Below are 23,605 nucleotides of genomic sequence, written 5' to 3'. Positions count from 1 at the left end.
TAATCTTATAGTGATGAATGAATAAATACAAAAATGAATGAATAAATAAATGAATACATGAAATACACAGTCCTCTTTTTTGGGGGGGCTCCAGTCTTATGAAGATAACCTTGAAAGATATTTATAATCCCAAACCAGTGACACATGGGAGAAGTTGGATGGAAGATGAGAAGTAGCATCTTCCAAAGGCCTGACAATCCTTGAAAAGATGGATTGTTCAGAGATAAGAGAGACCCCGATAATAGAGAAGAACCAATAAAGGAAAAGTCCAGGTAGTGTTTGCTTGTCTCCTTTCTGTTTCCATGTTTCTCTCTGCCTCTTAGGTAAGTCTAAGGCTCTTGAAACATAGGTGGGGGCACTGGAGAAGCAACAGTATGGCAACTGGTCAAAGAGATGGAGCCTGTTCCCTGGCTGGGGGTTGGCAAAATTTTCCAGAGAGGACACATCATGTCTTTCTGCCAGGGCATCTCTGCCTCCTTAGATCTGCCTACAGGCAAGCTTGATATGAGCTAGTTCTATGGAAAGTTGTCACTGGCTGTCAGAACCATAATGCTGCTTGAGAAGAAGCATTAACTATCTGGAGAAGAAGGCAAAGGAATTCTCTCTTAAAAAGTAGAGCAGCCTCAATTTTCTTCCATTAACAAATTACTATGATTGTCTTTTCAATGCCTTTCTATATGTCACGTACTGTGCTACCCAACAAATAGTCCTCAAAATAATCTGGTAAAGTAAGTATTACAATATCTACTTTAAAGAAAAGAAACTTAGGAGCACCACGGTTAAGTAAGCGTCTTTGGTCATACAGCTAATAAGTGATGGAGCAAGGATTTAAACCCAGGCATTCCTGCCTCCAAAAGTCTGGGAGTGTTTTCCCTCAATACCAGCATATAAAAGAATCCAAACAAGCCAGGCCTTGGATTCCTACTCACATGTGCTTTCAGCCACACTTCACTAATTTCCTTTTACCATTTATCAGCTATTAACACAACTGTGCAAGTGAGACTATCAAATACTTCTTTGAGGGTGGGTTTTCACAGCTAAGAAAGGGAAGGGGAGACACTGAGCCCTTCAGTAGGGGTGAGGGAAGAAACTAGCCATGGGCAGCTGAAGGCAAATGAAAACAAATTTGTTAGCTGAGGGCTAGCTCTCTGCGTAGCAACTAAAATGTTTTTCACATCTCCTGCCAGATAGAACTTCTGTTACAGTGCTTCTTGTCACCAGTAGGAAAATATGGGCTCCTCCTAGAGCTCTTAATTCTGAATCTGTTACTACACTTAAAAAAAATAATGTTAATAGAGATAATAAAATGGAATCCTAACCACAGTCACTTTGCCGTCTGCATGAAAATATTGGCTCCGGAAAAGGGACAGCCTGGTAGGAAACCAAAGACATAGAAATATGTTTTGAGAATCATATTCTTGGCCTGAAGCAGATCTCACCGTAAGGAAGGTTGGCTGAGGCCAAGGTTCCTGAGGTCAGGAAGGGGGAGAAGCTGAGTAGCTTGTTTTTCTGCAGTCTCAGTGGAACAAGGCAGTCAAGGAGGGTGTATTTTGGTTTCTACTAGCTCTTCCAAGGGAAAAAGCAGCCCAGGTTTGTGTCTCCTCCACAGAAGTTGGGGTAGTTTGCCTTAACAAGGGCAGACCACAGACCCTCCATGAAATTGTGGAGACTTTTCTTGTTGGCTCCATTCCAATTCCCCTTCCAAAGGGTCTCTCTCTCCTGGGTATCCCAAATCCCACTATTCCTGACAACCCAAGCCACCAGCTTGGTTAATGCAGCTTCTGTATACAGTAAGATGATCTGGGTTAATGGGAGGTCCAATAAATTTGATGATTTCACTACTTCTTATTCCCATTGTCTTCATTCCTATTTGATTGAATGAAATAATCAGGCAATTATTTTAAAATTATGTTTTAAAACTAACTTGATCAATTAAGTGGGTCTGATTAATATAGATATTATTTCTGCTTTATATTTTGATAAGTGCTATTGTATCCCCCAAAAGATGTTAAAGTCTTAACCCCTGATAATTATGAATATGATCGTATTTGGAAATAGGGTTGTTGCAGATATAATTAAGTCAATATAAGATCATACTAGATTAGAGTGGGCCCTAGAACCAACGACTAGTGTCCTTAAAAGTAGGTTGTGAAGAGACATAGACACATACAGAGGGAAGGCAGTCATGTGAAGATGGAGGCAGAGACTGGAGTGCTGCAGCTGTAAGCTAAGGAATGTCAAGGATTGCAGACAACCAAGGATTGCAGAAGCTCGGGAGAGGCAAGGAAGCATTTTTCCCTTGGAGCCTTCAGAGGGAGCATGGCCTTGCTGATACCTTGATTTTGGACTTCTAGCTTCCATAATTGCGAGAATAAATTTCTGTTTTTTAAAGCCACCCAGTTCATGGTACGTTGCTATAGTGGTCTTAGGAAACTAATACAAGTTTTTTCATTTGCATTAATTTTTTTCTTACCTATTGTACCCCAGCACTTATCAAACTACTTTGCAGTACAATGGGAGCTCAATTAACACATGTTGAAAGAACGAGTGAATTGAGTGTGTATGTGTACACACATCTGTGTATGTAGAAGCATATTGATATACTTTCTGATCTACTTCACTCGTTTTCTATTGCAATGAGTCCATGAGTCTATAAATCCATACATGTGGACTGAATAAATAATGCCTATCATGTAAATGTACTTCTTATTTTAACTTAAGAGCCATACAAATAAACAAAACTAACAACTGGCAAGAATTCCTACCAAAAAAGTCAAAGTGAAGTTACATTTGTTAATAAGAAAGTAGGAAAACATGAAAACAGATGGATTCAGCTTGAATTAAGAAATCTTCATTTTTTTCCCCCAAATGCCATTCTTGGTAGCCTTCCTCTCCTTGTTGCTGAAATCAACTCATAATCCTACTCTGCACGGGGCTTGTACTGCACCAGCCCCTAGGCCAGTGTTTTTTAAAGTGTACTCCATGGATCACCTGCATTAGAACTACCTTATAAAGCTAGAATAATTAAACAGTGTGGTATCGGTGCATGAAGAGACCGATATACAGTTGACCCTTGAACAACATGTGTATTAGGGGTGCTGACTCTCCATGCAGTTGAAAATCTCCATATAACTTATAGCTGGCCCTCCATATACACAGTTCCTTCATATCCACAGTTCCTCCCTGTTCACGGTTCCACATCTGAGGATTCAAATAAAACCGGTGCATAAGTAGACCTGCACAGTTCAAACCCATGTTATTCAAGGGTCAACTGTAGTAGTGTCACAGAAGAGAAAGTTCAGAGTTAAACACAAATTCATATAGAAATCTAGAATATGATAAAATGAGCAATTCAAGTCATGGGCAGTGATGAATTAAGGAATAGATTATTCAATAAATGTTGTTGGGGAAACTGCATAGCCATCTGGGAAAAATAAATAAGTTGCAACCAAATTCTACATATTATTCCAAAATAAAGTCTATGTGACTTAAAGATTTAAATTTTTAAAAATAATCTATAAAGGTACTAGATGAATTTGTGGAATAATTTTTCAGTCTTGGAGTGGGAAAAGCCTTTCAAAGTATAACTTAAAACCCAGAAGTCACTAAATAAAATATTAATTAATTCAGTAACAGCTACACTTTCATAAAAAGCTGTCCCACAGAAGTCACCAAAAGGAATTCAAAAGATAAATGACAAACTGAGAAAAATATTTGCAACTCATATCACAGCCTAAGGATTTATTTCCCTAATGTATAAAGAGTTTCTAAAAACCAATAAAATAAAGATCAAAAGATACAGTAGAAAAATAGTGAAAGGAAATGAACAGACTTTACAAAAAGAAAATACAAATGACTCAAACATATTAAAATATTCTCATCCTCTTCTCTTATGGTAAAGGAACTGTAAACTTAAGCACCAGTGAGGGACTTCCCTGGTGGTGCAGTGGTTAAGAATCCGCCTGCCAATGCAAGGGACACAGGTTTGATCCCTGGTCTGGGAAGATCCCACATGCCGCAGAGGAACTAAGCCCGTGTGCCACAACTACTGAGCCTGTGCTCTAGAGCCCGCGAGCCACAACTACTGAGCTCGTGCACCACAACAACTGAAGCCCACGTGCCTAGAGCCTGTGCTCCGCAACAAGAGAAACCACTGCAATGAGAAGCCAGAGCACCGCAACGAAGACTAGCCCCCCACTAGCCACAACTAAAGAAAGCCCACATGCAGCAACGAAGACCCAATGCAGCCAAAAATCAATTTAAAAAAAACAACAACACCAATGAGATACTATTTTGATGTACCATATTGGCAAAGTCAAAAAATTTGATAATATACTTTGTTGGCTAGAGGTCATGAAGAAATGGTGCTCATGCTGGTAAGAGTGTAAACTGATACAACTTCTGTGAAGGGCGATTTGGCAGTATCTATCAAAATCACAAAATCACTTATCATTTGGCCCAGTAATTCCACTTCTAAGAATTTATCCAGCTATAATCACTTATGTGTGAAATGACATATGTACATGGTACTTGTTGCTACATTGTTTACAGTTGGGAGAGATTAGAAACGACCTGCATGTCCATTGGCAGAAGATTGTAAAACAAACTATGGTTACTCCCACACTGAAATACTATGTAGTCATCAAAAACGATGAGGAAACTTTATATACAGGAATGGCAAGATCTCAAAGAAATATTGTTAAGTGAAAAACAAAACAAAACAAAACAAGGTTCAGAACAGTGTGTATGGCATGCTACCGTGTGAATGAAAAGGAGAAAATTCATACATAGTTTTTGTTTAATATGCATAAAATATTTCTGGAAAATATACAAGGAAAATTACAGATTCCTAGAATGTAATCCCTACCCCAGACTTATGGAGGCAAAATCTGCACAGGCATTAGTTCTAAAGCTTACTGAAGATGAATAAACACTGACCTTAGGGGGTAAAAATTTGAGAATCACTTTGAGATTCGCTGGCTCAGTTCCAACATGTAGCATTTTGCCCTTTTTCTCAAATCCAGTCTATTTACTCCCGGGACCTTAGTTCTACTAACTAGCTTCCTATCCCTATGACCTCATCACTGTCCCAGAAAACTACTTAGATCCATTATGTCAAACTTCTTCTTCCAGGTATGTAGGAGTCCTGAGCCACTGACCAGGGTCAACATACCCAGAACCAGGATCAACCGAAACATGCACAAAGCTGACAATAGCTCCTTCTTGATAAGTACATTCTGGGAAGAGAGAAAAACTCAATGGAGTAAGCAGAGAGCCAAACCAGGGCCTTAGATTTGGGTTGATAGCAGAGGACAGAGATGATAGAGGAACAGGCTGAGAGGAGGAAGGATTATACATGTCCCCGAAGGTGACAGAACTGAAGATGCCTTTTAAGGAGAGCCAATAACTATGCCTCTGGTTGGGAAAAATTTCAGACCCCTTGTTCTTCCTGAACCAAAGCTCTGCGTTCTCTTTCTAAGCATTACTGCCATCATCAACACTCACCCCTGAACTGAATCATGTGGCTGGGTCTCTGTTATCTAATTCCAGACTTCCATGAGCTGCCTGCCCACCTGCCTAAATTTCTAAATACCTCCTGTTCCCACCAATCATGAAGTATGTGTTTGTACATCCAATGTCTCCAGATACATTCTTAGGACTGAGCTTGCTCTTAGAACCTGCAGCTGTGTCTGTTCTCCAGTGACCCGTCCCCCATTGGTCTGATCTGATTCCTAGATCCCAGCTCTCCAGGTCAGCACTGTTATCCCAAAGGGAACCAAGCCCCATGGGGTCTCATATCCTAGTTGCTGGTTGAAATTCATATCACAAGTTACATAGGAGCTCTGCCTTGAATGATCTGGTCTGTGAACACAACTACCTGCAACCACATGAAAAGTGAATAATCATATTGATACAGATTCAATTCTAGGTATGGACACCAAAGGAGCAAAGATTTGGCTAGTCTCATACTGGTACAAGTACAGGCCCTTAGTCATCAGATGTCAGAAAAATAGACAGGCAGGTAGGTTAATGGATAATGGCTAGCAGAGGTTAGGACCAATTAAAGATATGTCAGGTCAGGCAATCAGAGTTCTGTGATATATAAATCTGATTCTGAGGCAACGTCTGCCTCAGACCACTCTTTGCCAAGGCAGGTTTGGTATAGGAGTGTGCTCAAAACTTCTCACTTAGGTAAGCAATCATAGGTGGCCAAGGAGGGAGCAAGAGAGTGACAGAAGGTTCTAAACTGTATATAGGTAAATATGCAGCTTGATGTGGTGGGGAGAGCACTGGACTAGGTACCAGTAGACCTGAGTACTGCTCCTGAGTCCTCTCCATGCTCCTTGTTCCAGTGATCTCCATCCCGACCCCAAATCTTGCCCAGTAGGGCCTCCTTGTTTTCAATTCAGCATCCCTGGTTCCAGAAAACTGTTCTACATCCATCCTCCCCACCTGACTCTGATGGCCTAGAGCAGATACTTGGCTCTTTATGTCTGTTTGGTAATGGAGCATTCCCAGCAAGAGCTATCACCATCAGCAATCTTGGCAACACTTTGATCCCTGAGTGTGACAGCCTTGTATCCTTATCAGCTGAGGACCCTGTCTATGAAGTGTTTAATTTCCAAAGGAAATGTTGGGCCTACAGAAACTTCTAGCTAAGAACAGGGAACCAGTTCTCTTTACATGAAATGTCCTAATCCTATTAGTATAAAGAGAGATTTTTAACAAAATATGTATATATATATATATATATATATATATATATATATATTTTTTTTTTTTTAAATGAAGCAGAAACATTTTAAAAGAGGAAGAAACATCACACTGGCCTTTGAGGGATTTATTTGTCTTCAATTTTGAAAGTCCTCCATCTTCCCACATTCAATCTGTGGACTGAGAACTGGTCAGGAAGTGGCCTCTGCCACAATTGTCCCCAAAATGTCAGCAATGCAGGTAAATGTTAGCAAAGTAACTGTCTTCTGCTTTAGATAAAATTCTGCCTGCTCTTTTCCCTCCTTTCTCCTGGACACAAGTCAGCAGTTAGCATAAGGAAAGAAGAATTTCACAGTTCCTAAACATTTGACACATTTAAAAATCTCCTGAAAACTCATTTACTGTTGAAACGTTGAGGTTTTTCTACCACAATGTCTTAACCTATCTCCCTACTGACCAGCCATCCTAAAAAGTAACCTTCATTGTCTCACTGCCTGTCTCAAACATCTTTGAGAGTATCTCATGTTCCACAGGGTGAAGTAAAGCTCCTCACCTTGCCATTCAAAGCCCTCCATCAGGCCTTACCTCCTATTAGTCCCTTAAAGAAACTCTTAGTTCAAGCCAGAAAGGCCACTATTAACCATCTTACATATTCCTGGTACCTCATTTCCACTCCTGACATTTCCCCTTCCTTTCCACTTATCCAACATTTATAATTTTTTAAATATCTAGCTGAAGTCCTTCCTCCTTCACAGTGGAAGATCACCTAGCCCACTGAGTTCTCTCTCCTTGTCACACTTACAGAACTTGTTTACTAACTGTTCCCTTCATTTGGGATGTCGCTTTATGACAGGCCTTGTATTTTCAACTTGTTTTTCAAATCCACTTATGCACATATTTACCTTTTCATCTTTGATGTTTGACTTTGAGGGCAAGGATCATATCTAGATTAGATTAGCACACAGCAGACTCACAATAAATATTTACCAATTTTAACTGATTGACAGTTAAAAGATGACAACCCTTTGCTTTGATCTTTTCCCATAACCCTCCCTACTTGCTTTTTATCATGAACCATTCCAGTTCCAAAAGGCCAACATTTTCTTTCTGTCTAAAACCTGTCTAAAATTCTAGGTTTTAACACTGGAAGGGAATTCTCCAGAAGAGACAGGGCAGCTCCTCAGATAGTAGGAGGGCTATCTCCACGACTTTCACCTTTTTTTTTTTTGTCAAGGAGGTCTCTTCCTCCATGAGCATGCTGCTGCCCCTTGAGCACTCTGATTCAAGGTGAACAAATTAAAAAGATCTTCTCTAGGGTCACCTAGCACAAAATGGACCTGCTTTATTAAGCAAAAGGAAAGGGAGGCCAAAAGGAAAACAAACACAAAGAAGAAAATGTAAAGGACTTACACATTATAAATTTTGAATCATTCTGACATGAGCTCAATCCCAAGGTGCTCAGGACCTGTCCCATTCCACAAGGCATCTACAGTGTCTACACTTTATTCCCAGATAAAGACGGCCAAATTTTAGGCATAAACAGTTGAGTTCTTGTTTCTTATTCCTCAAATTGTCTAAAGCTGAAGAGTGACATTTTATAACCTACTACTCACTTGTTGGCTATATGTCCTAAATTCTTTCTTTGCTCAATGTGCGCTTCTGTAAAATGAGGATAATAATAGTAAAGTAAAATAATCATAAAGTTGATGTGGGATTGAATGAGATAATCTAGGTAAGGCAGTTAGCAAATGGAAAGCACTCAGTAAATACTATTATTATTTCACAAGCAAGACTGACAGATTAGGCGAGATAAAGGGGGGGGTGGGTTAGAGAGAGGGAAAGAGAGAGGGAGAAAGATTTCAATTTCAACTCTACTACCTAAACCACCCATCTAGGGCCCCTCCATCTCCTCTTTCTGGTTTCTTCTGAGGAAGACATGCCTCTCAGGCACAATGACCATCTTCAAGAACACAGGTTCACTCTTTCAGTCCCAAACAACAATTATATCTTAATACAGTGCAATAATTGTTACACTCAGCATGGTAACAGAAGAGTCCGCTCTTTATGTTCTTTTCTACCTGCCCAATAGTTTCAATGTTTTTCTTGGTACGATGTAACCATGCTCATTCTCCTTACCTACAACTATTCCACTCCACTGTCCTTACCTCAAGATGAAAGATCACAGGTATCTCTTTGCCTTCCTCCTGAAGCACCTGTAATAACAACAAAATTGTTCAAACAGATCACATATGTGACCTTGATAAAACCCTTTTTCCTCTCTGGGCCTCCATTTCCTTATTTGTAGGTAAGTGGGTCTGACCAGATGATCTCTAAGGTCCCTTCTCACTCTACCATTCTCCACTACCAAAATAGGGAGACATTAAACCAGAAAAGTTAGTCTGGAGCCTTATTGTGGAGAGCTTTGAATGCTGGATTATGGGTCCACTTAATCTCATAGACAGGGAAATTATGTGATTGGAATTTATTAACAATGATGTTTAGGAATAGGGAGTCCAGGGGAGAATTAATGAAGCTTGAACAGGAGAAATGGGTGTATCATGGGAAGGCAGAAACCTTCCAGCTTGGTAAACAATTGGATATAGGGAGCAAGGGAGGATGTGTCAAAGGAGCTGGTGATTGGGATGTTACTAACAGAGTTAGGAGGCTGGTTTTGCAGGTTACATAAAGGAGAGGAGGCTGGTTTTGCAGGTTACATAAAGAATTCTGTTTAGACATACTCTACAACTCAGCAATTCCACTCCTAGGCATAAACTCCAAAGAAACTCTGGGACCCGTATAAAAAGATACATGTGGAAGAATATTCATTGAAACATTGTTTGCATAACAATAACCTAGAAATAATTCAAATGTCCATGAACAGGAAAGTAGATAAATGAATTTTGGTATAGTCACACCCTGGAATATTATACAATAGCCAAAACAGATGGACTGCAATGACACACTGTAACATGGATGGATAACAGCAATTTAAGTTAAAAAGTAAGTCCCTTACATACAACATGGTATCCTATTTACACAGTTATAAACAACGAACATAAAGAATATTGTAGTATATTATATGTATAATATATATGATTATAATACATATATAATCCTTTGAAGGAATACATATTGACACAATATCACAATATACAAATAAATCAAAAAAATGATGAACGTAGGATTCAGGACAATGCTTACTTTGGATGTGGAGAGGCATTTTGATGCAATAAGGGAGCCACATAGATATAGATTATTTTCAAGGAACTAATTTTCATGTTAGATTTTCAGGTGTTTATTACATTATTTAAAATAAATTAATCAAATAAACAAATACGTAAGTAATCAGAAGGAAAAAATGTATTAAACATAAATTATTGCTGTAAAAATAGGTCTCAAAGAATATTACAGGGGTTTAAAAAAATACAACAGAAGATAAAAGCACATTGGTAGAGAAAGAAATAAAAGAGAAAATAAAAACATCTCAGAAATGAATGCTACATTAGAAACAACCAAAAATAGAGGGAAAATGTGATAAAAGCATGTTAAGACATGAGGGACAGGCTAGAGTGAAAGACATCAAAAGAGCAAAAATATAAAAATTTTATAGATAAGGTGTAAAAAGGAGAATCAACTTCTTGAAACATAGAGATGTGATAGAAATACTATTTAAAGAAATTATGAAAGAAATGTTTCCTGAAATAAAGACTTTAATCTGCAGATCAAAAAGTTACACCATGTATTTGGAAAAAATGATATAGAAAGGTGAACTCAAGATATATTCTGCAGAAACCATTCATCTTCAAAGATAAAGAACTAATCATATGAGAATCCAAGCAGAAAAGGCAGGTTACTTCCAAGGAGGAAAGACTTAGGTTGACTTCAGACATCTCCTCAGTGATATTCAAATGCTTGAAGATAATGGTCCATGTCTACACAGTTTTGAGAGCATGAAAGCATAACCCCAAACTCTATATTCAAGTGTGGCAGGCAAAGGTTGCTGGTTATTTCTCCATATTCATTTTCTTCCTTCTTAACACTGAGAACACAGATTTTGAGGTAGACAATTGCCATCAGCTAAAAGACTATATATCCCATAGTCATGTAATTAAGTTTTGTCTAGTGAAATTTACACAGAAATGTTATGTGCCACTTCAGAGAAATCTCCTTAAAGGTGGGGGCCTATCCTTCTTGACTCCTTCCTTCATTCTGCTGCCTGAAATCTGAATATGATGGCTGGCACTCAAGCAGCATTCTTAGACCATGAGGACAAGGACCATTCTCTAAGAAATGGTAGAGCAGTAAGCTGGAAAGACTACGGGTTCCTGGCGAGTTTATGGTGCTCTGGACTTCTATTATGTGAGAAAGCAATAAACTTCCAACTTGTTAAAATCTCTTATGTGTATGTTTGTTGGAGGACAAAGATATTTTTAGTCAGCCAAACTTAACTCAGAATGATTACAACAGGCAGATGCTCCTCAGATATAAAGAAAAAGGACAGGATGTATCAAGCTTGGAAATAAAATTAGGTGATGAAACTCAGCCAACAAAAATCAAATCAAAATAATATAGGAATAGGGAATATGGAAGCCATTGTAAAAGGATTAATAAAGAAATTTTAATTCATTTAAATATAAAACTGAGATTAAATAACTGGGAATTATGGTCACAGAACAGAATGTAAGTAATAACACAAAAATCAAGAGTATGGTGGAAGAGTAAATGTGCTAATTTTCTTATCTTGCATCACATGGGATCCATAGATATAGTCTAGAAAAGAATTTTTAGAAAACTTTCACGTAATGATTCCAACCTCTTAATGTTTTTCATAACTTCAAAAAAAATTTAGGAACTAATAACTTTCATAGTGAAGAAACATTTGTCTAAAATTCAGCAGTTCTTACAGTTTCACTTCAATTTCCTTTAACTTCGTTAAATAAAAGTAAAAAGTTATTTTTTGCTTTAAAATAACGTGTAGTGTATGATTCCCATTTTTGTTCACCAATTAGTCTCATTTTCACCATACCTATATTTACCTATCTACCTACTTATTGTCTTTCTGTCTGTATCTTAGGTGTATATTGAATATCTTAAAATGTCATTTGTTGTAAGTCTAGATGGGGGAATTTTTTTTTATTTCTGTATTTTAATAAGGATTATGCGTTAATTTGATAAACTATCAACTCTGTAAAAACCAAGTTTGTTTTTTTTTTAAATAAAGGAATTCTCCCACTTTCTTCTGGAAAAATCTTGTAACTACGCACAAATGAAAATGAATACTTACCCCTATGCCAGGCACTAATAGAACTTATATTTCAAGCTTTTAATTTTATTATAATTATAATATAAACAGAGGTAGTAACGTACAGCAATGACTTTGGCATAAAAAATCTACATCCACACCTCTAGTCGTATAACTTCCTGAAGGCAATACCTTACAATTGTACTCTAATTTTTGTCAAAGGGAAATTTTAACTTCACAAGAAAATGTATTTTAAAATAAAGTAGGTAGAGAATGTTTTATCCTCATTTTATAGATGGGCAACAGCATCCAAGGTAACAAACCTAAATAGTGGCAAAGCTGGGATTGGAACTAAAGTGTTCTAATTTCCAGACCAGATGTTCCCAGAAAAAGACAGTTACTGTTATTTTCCCCTTGTTGAATACAACTGGTTTTCATGGCAATAAGATAACCAACACATACTCAACAGAGCCATTAGTTCAAAGAATTTTCGACTTGCAAGGGACCTTAGAGGTCTTACGTGGGCATTCAGCAGAGGGCCTTGGCAATCCTCCTTTCTAGACCCCAGCTAGAGAACAGCTGATGTGCCTCTGGGCTCCCATTTCAGAGATCACCATTTTGGGTTTTTTTTAATCTTATCTGATTTACATACTAATGTTTCACATAAGATTCCATTTGAAAAAGAGGCTGGTTTCTACAAATAGGTTTTAAACCACTGATAGCCTAATCTTACAGAAATAGAGAAGTGATTTAATATAATCATTGCAAAGTGAGGAAGTTTCAAGAAGTACCAACCAATTCACAGGAGAATAAGCAATCTTGGACCAAGCTTATTTTGAGACTGCCTGACATCATTCCATTTAGAAGCAGCTGCTTTTCTGAATTCACACTTCTCCTTTTTTCTAAGCCGCTAGTTAACTAACTCAAGTGTACAGACTGTACAAATCTTACGTGGTCAAGAAATTATAGATTTGATGCATGAACAAGAACTGGAGAAAAATTTCAAATGTCTTGCCTTGTAATGTTCCATGGTCTAACTTTGAAAATTGTCTAACCAGAAGCAGCTGTCTGCTGTTAAAAATGTGGATCCATTTTAAAGGTAGCAGGAATGTTCTTTATTAGATATAAATATCACTATGCTTCTGAGGTTGATGAAGTCAATTAAATGGAGGATGTAGGTAATTTAATAATTTACATTTATCAAGTGCTTTACAGGTTATAATCAGTAAAGTAGCATTTGGTACAGTAGGAAGAGCACAGGCTTTAGAATGAGACATACCCAGCCTCACTGCTTAGTAGCTGGGAAACCCCAGTCTAGACTATATACCCAACTGATGTTTGGTTTTATCATCTGTGAAATGGAACTAATATGAGGATTAAGTGTAATGACACATAATGAGTGCCTAACTCTTCCTCAAGTAACTTTAATTTTCTTTCCTCCTTTTTCCTGGAATGTTGAATATAAGTGACATTTTTATTAATTGGACCCTATTTTAAATATACAGAAGTATAAACTATAATATACGGTAAATTATTTTTTAATGCAGAACAATTTTGCAATCTGAATCATAACCAGTAGTCAGTATATTGCAATGAAAAGAGTACTGGGTCAATAATCAGAAGACTTCCATTCTTATCTCCATTCTGCCACTTTTAGGTTGAACCCATATGAAATGACCATTTTTACCAGTCACAAATGGTTGAATAAATTTGTGGTGCTGGATAAACAATAATCTCTCTAAGATTGTTTCTTCATTAGATGAAGTTTAGATAACTACATTCATTCATTGATTAAGTATTTATCATTTGCCTATTATCTGGCAGACATTGTTTTAGCTTTAGCTTATGACAGTATAGTGAGGAATATAACAATGTCCCTTTCCTTTTGGTACTCTATTCAATAAGGGAGACATAATAAACAAGAAAATAAGCTTACAAATCATAAATTTTTCAGGTAGTGATAAAATATTCAGTAACTCGTGGATTGCTAAGGTTTGCTTCAGCTTGAAAATCGTAAAATACCAGATCATTTTTGTAATAAATTATACTCTTTTCTTACTGAATTAGTTTAATAGAAGATGTATCTGTAGATAAATTTGTGCTTCTTAAAAATAGAAAGAAGTACCAAAATTGTAGGAAATCTGAAAGGGAATCTTTAGAAAACCTCAAATAAAAGGATTTAGGAGATTATATTAGGAAATAGGTTTGGCTGCATGTAACAGTAAGAAATGCCAAATAATAGTGAATTAAAGAATAAGGTTTTTTTTTCATGAATCAGGAAGTCCAAATCTAGTTGCTCCAAAGCTAGCATGGTACCACAGTGCTTATCGGGTGGCTGCTCTTAGCCATCTTTACCATAGGCTTTCTTCCTCACCCTTGTTGCTTCATGGTTGCAAGATGGCAGATGGAAATTCCTCTGCAACACTATACCCGTGTGGCAGGCAGAAAGAACATAAGGGTCAAAGGGTAAAGCTTAACTGCCAGCTTAGTTTGCCTCCTTATAAAGAGTTTTCCCAGAAGCCTCACCTAGCAATTCCCACTTACAATTCATTAGCAGGAACTGGACTACACTTAAATTTTCAGTTGAGCACTTGGCTACCCTAAACAAAATCAGAATTATGTTAATGAGGAGTGTTCAGATGAATACTGGCTAGAGAACTGGCAGCATCTACCAGAGGGATGTACCAAACTTCACTAAGAAATATGATTCTGAACATCTGTGAAACAAACATATACCAAGAAAAATCATTACTAAAAGGAAACTTTGACATGTGTCTTCTTATATATCAAATACTGTTTGACATACAAATGATTTCCAGTTGCCTTCTCCAAGTTCTACCTCCCATGGGTCTGTAAGTAAAAGTAAGTTTTACTTTTTATTATTTACTAAAGTAATGCCTATCTGTAATATTTACCCAAGGGCTTGGTTTGAATAAAGAACTCCATTTATCTTAAATGATTTTCTGTTTTCTTCCTTCCACATAAAATTTAAGAAGACTTATAAACAAACAAATCCAAGTGATGAACTACTAAATAGCTAAGGGGTTTGAAAAAAGATCAAGAAAACAAAATCCAAGAGGGTGACAGGCATACAAGGATTCAGAGGTCCCTAGGATTATGGGAGGGATCCAAAAGTTAGGTGTCCCTTACCATCTGAATTCTAGCAATCTAAATATGTGATAAAATCTGGTAAAAATGTTTACCAAAGTTCACTATCCAAATAAAAAATGAGCTAAAATGAACCCATGGGTGTATATCAACTAAAACGTTGTAGATGAATGCTGAGTGGTTCCTTCAGGCATCCCTCACCCTGCTGTTCAGAGAAGCTCTGGATCAGAAAGTGAGAAGTACAGGTACAGCAAAGATAATGGGATGTCACATTTGAGATTAGGGTACAGAGAGACTGTGACTTCTGTCCTGCTTGCCACTCTAACTCTCGTTTGCTTGCTCCGAGGGAAGCCTGCTGCCATGTTGTGAGCTGCCTGTAGAGAGGTTCATGGGGCACGGAACTGAGGGAGGCCTCTGACCAACATGAAGTGAGGAACTGAAATCCTCAGGCCAACAACCCACAAGGAACTGAATTCTGCCAACAACCCATGAGTGAGCATGTTATCAGATGCGTCAACAGCCCCGCTGGCACCTTGACTGGGGCCTTGTAAGAGACCTTGAGACTGAGGTGCTCTGCTAACTTGCACCCAGATTCCTGATCTACAGAAACTGTAAGATAATAAGTGTTTGCTGTCTTAAGCCTCAAATTTTAGGGTAATTTGTTACCTAGCTAAGGATAATTAGTACAGGAATGCAAAAATCTTTACCAGTATTTAATATTTTGGAATATAAAAGAACATGTCTTTGTCATATGGGATTCTCTTTTATATATATGGAACATCATATTCCTTGGTATTATCAATAAATAAAAAACTTACTGGGGGGACTTACCTGGTAGTGCAGTGGTTAAGAATCCGCCTGCCAATGCAGCAGACACGGGTTCGATCCCTGGTCCGGGAAGATCCCACATGCCACGGAGCAACTAAGCCTGTGAGCCACAACTACTGAAGCCCGCGCACCCTAGAGCCCCAGCGCTGCAACTACTGACCCCATGCGATGCAAGTACTGAAGCCTGCGCCCCTAGAGCCCGTGCTTGGCAACAAGAGAAGCCATGGCAATGAGAAACCCGCGTACCGCAACAAAGAGTAGCCCCCGCTCGCCGCGACTAGAGAAAGCCCGCACGCAGCAACTAAGACCCAACGCATGGACTTCCCTGGCGGCGCAGTGGTTAAGAATCCGCCTGCCAATGCAAGGGACACGGGTTTAAGCCCTGGTCCGGGAAGATCCCACATGCCATGGAGCAACTAAGCCCGTGCGCCACAACTACTGATCCTGTGCTCTAGAGCCTGCGAGCCACAACTACTGAAGCCCACGTGCCTAGAGCCCGTGCTCCGCAACAAGAGAAGCCACCGCAATGAGAAGCCCGCCTACCGCAAGGAAGACCCAACACAGACAAAAAATAAATAAATTAAATAAATTTTAAAAAAAACACCAAAGACCCAGTGCAGCCAAAAATAAATAAATAAATGAATAATAAATTTATTTAAAAAAAACTTACTGGGCAATACAAAGTATGACAAATTAGGGTTCAAGCTAGTCAGAGAGCAAATGTAAATCCCCAACCCAGAATCTGTGTTTACTAAATACCAGCAGAACTGAATCGACAGACCGGAGTAGATGACTGAACCTTGAAGATAGAAAGAGTTCCCACTTGATCCAATAGGCCAGTGGTTCTCAACCCTTAGCAGGAGTCAGAATCACCTGCGGGGCTTGTTAAGCCACAGATTGTGGGGCCAACCTTCAGAGTTTCTGATTCAGTATGCCTGAGGTTGGAACAAAGAATTTGCATTTCTAAGAAGTTCCCAGGTGATGTTGTTGCTGCTGTTTCAGGGGCCACACTCTGAAAACCACCGCAATAGGCAAGAGTTTCTGTTGTTTCCTGTTGGGAGGCAGTGACATGTGAATAGCCCTCCCAGACAACTCATAATGCATGAGAGAAAGAGCAAGGCTGAAGGGCACCAACTTGGAGCAACTGTGAGGCTCTTGCTGAGATAATAAGGTGCTGGTATTGGGGAGCAAGGAGCTTCACAGCCAAGGGAAATTAAAAAGGAAATATCGAAAGTGCTTGCTGACTTCAGTTCTCCTCCAAATACTGCAGTTTAATCAGTCACTGTAGCTACAGAGGGAGAAAATCATATTGCTGTCATTACTAATGAAAGTCACACAACCAGGTTCACCTGGCTTCCCATGAGAGACATGAAGTACCATTCAGCGTGGCTCCTACGAATCAGGTGCTCTGAACTCTATTTACTGCTATAATTAACTCTACTCATTCTATTTACCTGATAGAACTGTCTTTGGGCTTCCAGATGGCCCTAGCTTCCTCTAGGATCATCAGCTGGAGACCCTGAAAGCCATTCAAACCCTTCAGATTTGTGCCTTATCTGATTTACTCAGTTTCAGAACACAGGGTGCAATTTTCCCTATTGGCATCCGTCGTCTCTATTTCCAAGTTGAATACGATTCAAACAGCCAAAAGAGCACATGGTTGTATTTATTCATGGGCTGTTTTTGAAATGCATTTATTTCACTGATATTCTGGAGATAGTGGTGTTACTAGAGTGTTTTCCAAAACACACAGCCCATGGGGGTGCCAGTTTCCAGGTCTGTGGCATCTGTTAGTGGATATCATAAGCAGTGGTGGGGGGGTGGCAAAGAGGGCCTTCTTTGCATCTGTACCTTGGCATGTGCCCCTAAACACTTAGTTACCTTGCATTTTTTTGTAATTCCTTGCAAAGGGTTCAAGAGTTATAGAGTGATGAGAATAATGTCTAAGTGACGATTTCAGATGCTGTCTTATTTTTGCTCTTTGGGAAATTGTCTACCTTCCAGCAATTTCTAATACCAAACAATGTCTCCAAAACTGGCAGCATCAAACACTGTCCAAAGATATCCATGGTTGATTTACAAGGAAAGGAAAAAGCAAAGCTTCTTGAGGGTTGAGACGGTGGAAATTTATCCCCAAGGAGCTTCCAGTCTAGCAAGTAGAGAGACATTTGTGAACAACCGAACAAGCCAGCTGGTATAAATAAAATATCAGGGCCAAAATAAAGCATCTCAAATGGAAAAATCACACATTTTAAATATTTTTAAAATGCAATGAACATAATTAATTTCCAGTATTATCAATAGGCGTTTCCAAACAGAAATGAGTAGAGGTCCCTGGACCTGAAAAGTGAGCAAAAACTGAAGGAATTCTTTTCTGCCTCCCCTTTCCATGATTTGTTTATTAAACTTATTTCTTGAGTAAACTTTTTAACAAGGAAGTGCCCTGGTTTCCCTCAGTCTCTTCTCTGCCCCACCTCCTTGGCACAGGGCTTGGCGCTAAACTTACATGCACATGTACTATGAGCAAAGCATCCACATAGATACATACAGCAATTACAATTGTTTTTGTTTTGTTTTGTTTTGATTTCACCTCTTTTAATAAAACCTCTATTTAAAGGTGCTAACTTTTAAGTTGAACTAAAGAAAATACTTTTTTTTTTTTTTTAATTGCAGTGATATCTCTTAGACCAAGATAACAGGGAATATTTACTGGCGGAATCACAGTACAGTAAAACAGGGTTCCCATCTCACTATGCAGGTAGGCTAATGTTAATGTGTCTCCATTCTAATGGCAAGTTGCAGACTGAACCTTCTCTGTATTCAGTTTCTCTGAGGCCAACCTTCCCTGCAAGGTTTAAAGATTACAAAACGACCAGCCCCTTTCAAAAGCATGGATTTCTCTGGTCTTTTAAATTCTTAAACTGTCCAATTTCTCACATTCATCAGACATTCACCTCATGGCAACCCAAACCCACAAGTACACTTACTCCTATCGGGTTGTTGACATCGCTTGGAAGGTCTTTTCAGTTAACCTTTTTCCTGACCACCCCACAATTTCCTCTGGTTTGTTATTTGACAGACCATCCAAATACTTTTACCTAAGTCATTTGCTTCCTTCCTACTGAAAGCTTTTTACTGCTGCCACCAGCCCCTTTCTTCCTGAGCAAAGATCATGTTTTCTTCAGTCCAGGCTCTGTGGCACACAGTCCCATTTCACAACTTTGAGTAAAATTCCACTTTTTGAACTGCTTGTTGGGGGACAGGGGCAGGTATGAATTATAAACTCAGTCATAGAGGTGTAACATAATTAATTGTGAGTGCCTAGAGTAACTACATTTAAAACTCATAAAACATTTCAAGGGAAGGGCCTTCTAGGTCCTTCCTATAATTAATTAACAGGTAAACAGCATTCATTTTAATTAGTATATCAATTTTTTCTGCATGAAAAGAGTTCATTCTCTAACATGGTTTCATTATTTCCCTCTGAAAACTTTTCTTTCTAGTTAGTTGTTTAATCAATCTTATTCTCATAGACAGCACAAAGGCCGAGTCAAAAGAGCAAGAACTCTAAATTAGTGGTACTAAATCTCAGGGCTGGAGGCATCCTCTGACTTACTGGAGGCAGAGGTTGGTGTGTGCATATTTTAGCTCTCCTGAGAAGTACCAAAGGCTTCCCCCATCTCCTTCTCCTAAAGCAAACCTTAAGTAATCCTTTTACACTTTACCACTCCCTTCTCTGGGCCCTGGAGTCTAAGACATTACTTAATATTTGCCTGTTTCTCCCCTGGAAAATCCCCAATTTAACGCAGGCTACTTCATACCTAAAATACACTGGTTTCTCCACTCGACCTTGCTGAAGAGTTTCCCAGTGTAAAAACAGCACCAAGAAGTGTTTTTAGATTGCCAGATAAGTGGGACCTGGAAACATTACAATTGGTTCCCAAGCTAATGCTCCTAGTGACCAGGTATGAATTTGGAAGATGGCTGGATAGTCTGAGCTATAACCTGTGTTGACAAACTAGAGCTCTATGGTCTAAACATCCAAGCTAATCACTACACACATACTCTGAGCTTGAAAATAATAAAACTATAAATTAATAAAGCCACTTTTGACCTCAATGACAATAGGGTTGGAATGCGGGCTAGATATCAGGAGACATGAATATAACCCTGTCCTCAGCACTAATTATAAGCTATATTACAGATCAATTCAGTGAAATGGTTTTATAGGCTAGTGGAACCTTCTGCTCAAAATCAGGTGGGAGTAGCGCAGATTAATCCCATCATCTGTTATTCTATCAGTAAGGTTCTACTCTTTAATTTCTAAACTTTTTGATTTTGATGAATACTCTATTGAAATGCAAATATCTTTTGAAGGGGTCATACCAATCTTTTATCAGAGGACTTATTATAAACAGTTAATATTTTAGCAGAGCTTGGGACAAATGCAACACAGGCCAGGGAGAGAAGAAAAAGCTGAGGCTAATGAGGGAGGAAGGAGGGCACCAAAACAAATTTTATTACCCTCCAAAACTGCTCTTTGGGGACTACCTTAATTCTCCCCTGCTGACCATCTCTTCATTGAGGCTGGTGGTCTCCCTGAACACAAGGTCAGGTTTCACAATTGGATGATGAACAATGGCAACCTTGATACTTGCTAGCCTTCAATCTAAGTCATGTCCATCTTCCTTCTGTTGGTAAATGAATCCATTTTTCCTTAACTTTCTAAAACTAATCAGCTGTCAAACCGAGACTCTTATCTACACAGAAAGTGCAACACATGACCCTTGTTTGCTTTTCTCTTTTCATAGGAATCAATAATATCAAACTATCCCTGCAATGCCAGAAGGCTGAAGATTTGCATTTTGAAAATAACAAACAATAAGGGAGGACCCATCTAAAATTTTCTTGTTGGCAGTCCAAAATATCTAGCCCTGCCACCAATGGAATTAACAGACAAAATGAACCCAAATAACTGAACTGCTGGTAGAAGGGAAGGAGATTATAAATACCAAATGTGGCTTCGTGACCAATTTCAGAAACAAGGACTGTAGCAACCTCCCCTATTTTCTTTCTAACAAATTATATTAATAGATAATAACTGGTACCCCTTCTTCCTTACTATTTCATATAGGTATGTTGGTGGTGGTTAATAACTTAGTTCTTAGGTGACAGATTGTTCCTAAACTAGAAGAATAAACATTACCCAGAGAGAGGTCCAAGGAAGGGGATTTAAAAATTTCCCCTTCAGAGAGATACTAAGCATGTTTTCATTTGCACAAAGGATCATAGCATTTTGTTAGGTGAAAACATGTCCAGATTGTTACTGTTGTTTAGAAATTAAAGCACAGGAAGAAGATGTTGAATGGTCAAAGGGTGACCCTTCACAGCTTTGGTGAGTCACTTTCAGCATCTATTCCAAACTCCTTATAGGGAGCCTTCCTCTACTGAAGAAGCTGGAGAATTAAAAAGCACATTTCTGATTTCCTGACTCCTGAGTTAAGATAGTTGATTGAATATACACATCTAACTTTGCTTCCTCTTGAAACCCTACAAAATGTACAATAAAGAGATTTACTTTTTTTAAAAAAGACATAAACCCTCTGGAGCTGGGAAAACAAGAGGCAAGAACAGTAATATTTTGGAAGCTGGATCGTGGCAGTGAGGAAGCAGAGAAACAAACCAATTTATACTGTAGGATTCTCAAAAGGTTCAAGAACTCATGGTACTGGGTAATACAGGAGCTGGGGTGAACAGGCATCATGCTGAAATAAGGAGGATTGGGTAAAAATGTCTGAGTAGCAGTTAGATCCTCAGAAACCCTTCCCTGTACCACAGTGCTGGGTAAGTGCCCCCCTTTATCCTAGCAGATCCCAGGGGGTTATTACCTTTGGAGGTAAAAGAGGGTGTTAGGACTGGGGTGGGGAATGCTAGGCTCCTCTGAGGGCTGGATCCTGTACCCACAAATGGTCCATCCAGATGTCCCAAAGGTAAACCTCTAGCTTGGTAAGTCCTATCCATTTGCTCAGAGCTTCCAGTGTTTTCATTCCTCACTTGGTTTTAGTTTTTTTTTAAAATAGGAATTTTTTGGGGGAGGTATAATTTATACATAGTATTGAAATGCACAGATCTTAAATGTACTTGAGCAGTTTTGGTAAATGCACACATCTGTGCAACTCACACCCCTAACACAATATGGAACATTTCCAACTTCCCAGAAAATGAGTCCCTCACTTTAAATCATGAACAGACAACTAAGGATTACCAGACATCTGAGGAAAAACCCCCAAATGGAAGATAAAGACCAAAGCAAACAAATAGAGAAAAAGGAACTTAGAGGAAAAAGCCCTTTTAGGAAAAATAAAACATTAAAAAAAAAACTATATTAATATCCCTAGGGAGATGAGAAGAGTCTGCACACTGCATGCTATGAAAAAAATTCAAAGAACAAAAATAGAGCTCTTAGAAATTGAAAGCATGATAACAGTAATAAAAAAAAAAAAAAACTCAGAAAAACTCAGTAGAAATTTTGGAAGATAAAGTTGGGAAAATTTCCCAGAAAATAGAGCAAAAAGACCAAAAGAAGGAAAATCAGAGAGAAATGGTAAGAAAAGTGGAACCCAGTCAGGATATCCAACATCTAAATAACCGGGGAAGAAAGTAGCAATGAATAATTCAAGAGAATACCTAGGGTTTTCAGACTGAATGGGCCTACTGGATGCCCAAGAGAATGGATGGAAATTAGACTCACACAGAGGCATGTCATTATGAAATTTCACTGGAAACAAAGAAAAAATACTATTTAAAAAATTGGCCACATAGCAGGAATCAGAAGAGCTTCAGATTTTTCAACAGCAGCACATAAAACTAGAAGTCAACGGAGCAAAACCTTCAAAACTGAAGAAAAAAAGATTCCTAATCTAGAATTCTATATCCAGTCACTTTATCAATCAAGCAGAAAGATAGAATAAAAACATTTTCAGACATCCATGATCTCAAAAAAATTTACCATCCACATACCCTTTTTCAGAAAACTGCTGGAAAATATGCTCCATTAAATGCAGGGAATAAAGTAAGAAAGAATATATGGACCACATGAAACAGGAGATTCACAGGGGGGAGGCAAAGGGAATCTGTCAGATGATGGAGATGATGCACCCCACATGCCTGCACTATACAAAGCACAGAAGATCTTGTTAGAAAATCTGAGGCCAAGGACTGTGGAGAGCCCAGATGCATAGCTGTCCTTGCCTCCAGAGTAACTACACAGGCATAGTGAAGCCCATGTGTGGACAGTAAAGATGAAGAGACAGTAATGAAGGATGTTTCTAACACAATGGTACACCGAAGCCTGGGGTCTCTCTATGTTTTGGTAAAACTCTCCTGACCCCCATAGACTACAATGCAGAAAATAATAAAAATCTGCCCAGAGAAATTCTGCATATTAATTGAAACTTTCAGGGACTTCCCTGGTGGCACAGTGGTTAAGAATCCGCCTGCCAATGCAGGGCACACAGGTTCGATCCCTGGTCCGGGAAGATCCCACATGCTGTGGAGCAACTAAGGCCATGTGTCACAACTACTGAAGCCCACGCACCTAGAGCCTGTGCTCTGCAACAGAGAAGCCACCGCAATGAGAAGCCCACGCACCGCAACGAAGAGTAGCCCCCTCTCACCACAACTAGAGAAAGCCCGTGCACAGCAACGAAGACC

General features: G+C 38.8%; 1 protein-coding gene across 4 annotated transcripts in view; it reads right to left on the bottom strand.

The window, feature by feature from the left end:
- The window catches only part of LOC309612461 (uncharacterized protein), a 305,855-nt gene that overhangs the window by 208,959 nt on the left and 73,291 nt on the right, over nt 1–23,605 (bottom strand). For 2 of the 4 annotated variants that reach the window (XR_014235133.1, XR_014235134.1), the window contains one exon: nt 8,880–8,927. Coding sequence is in view for 2 of the 4 variants with exons in the window: in XM_082358368.1 (XP_082214494.1) it covers nt 8,881–8,927 (47 nt within the window). In the remaining 2 variants the exon portion in view is untranslated. Of the gene's footprint in view, nt 1–6,756; nt 8,928–23,605 lie in introns of those variants that run through there. The other 2 variants (XM_082358367.1, XM_082358368.1) reach the window with 1 other exon arrangement.

Source organism: Balaenoptera borealis, assembly GCF_965194805.1.
Source record: "Balaenoptera borealis genome assembly, chromosome: 15".
Taxonomy (NCBI): Eukaryota; Metazoa; Chordata; class Mammalia; order Artiodactyla; family Balaenopteridae; genus Balaenoptera; species Balaenoptera borealis.
The sequence above is the reverse complement of the archived record's forward strand: the minus strand, read 5'-3'. Positions and strand labels throughout refer to the sequence as shown.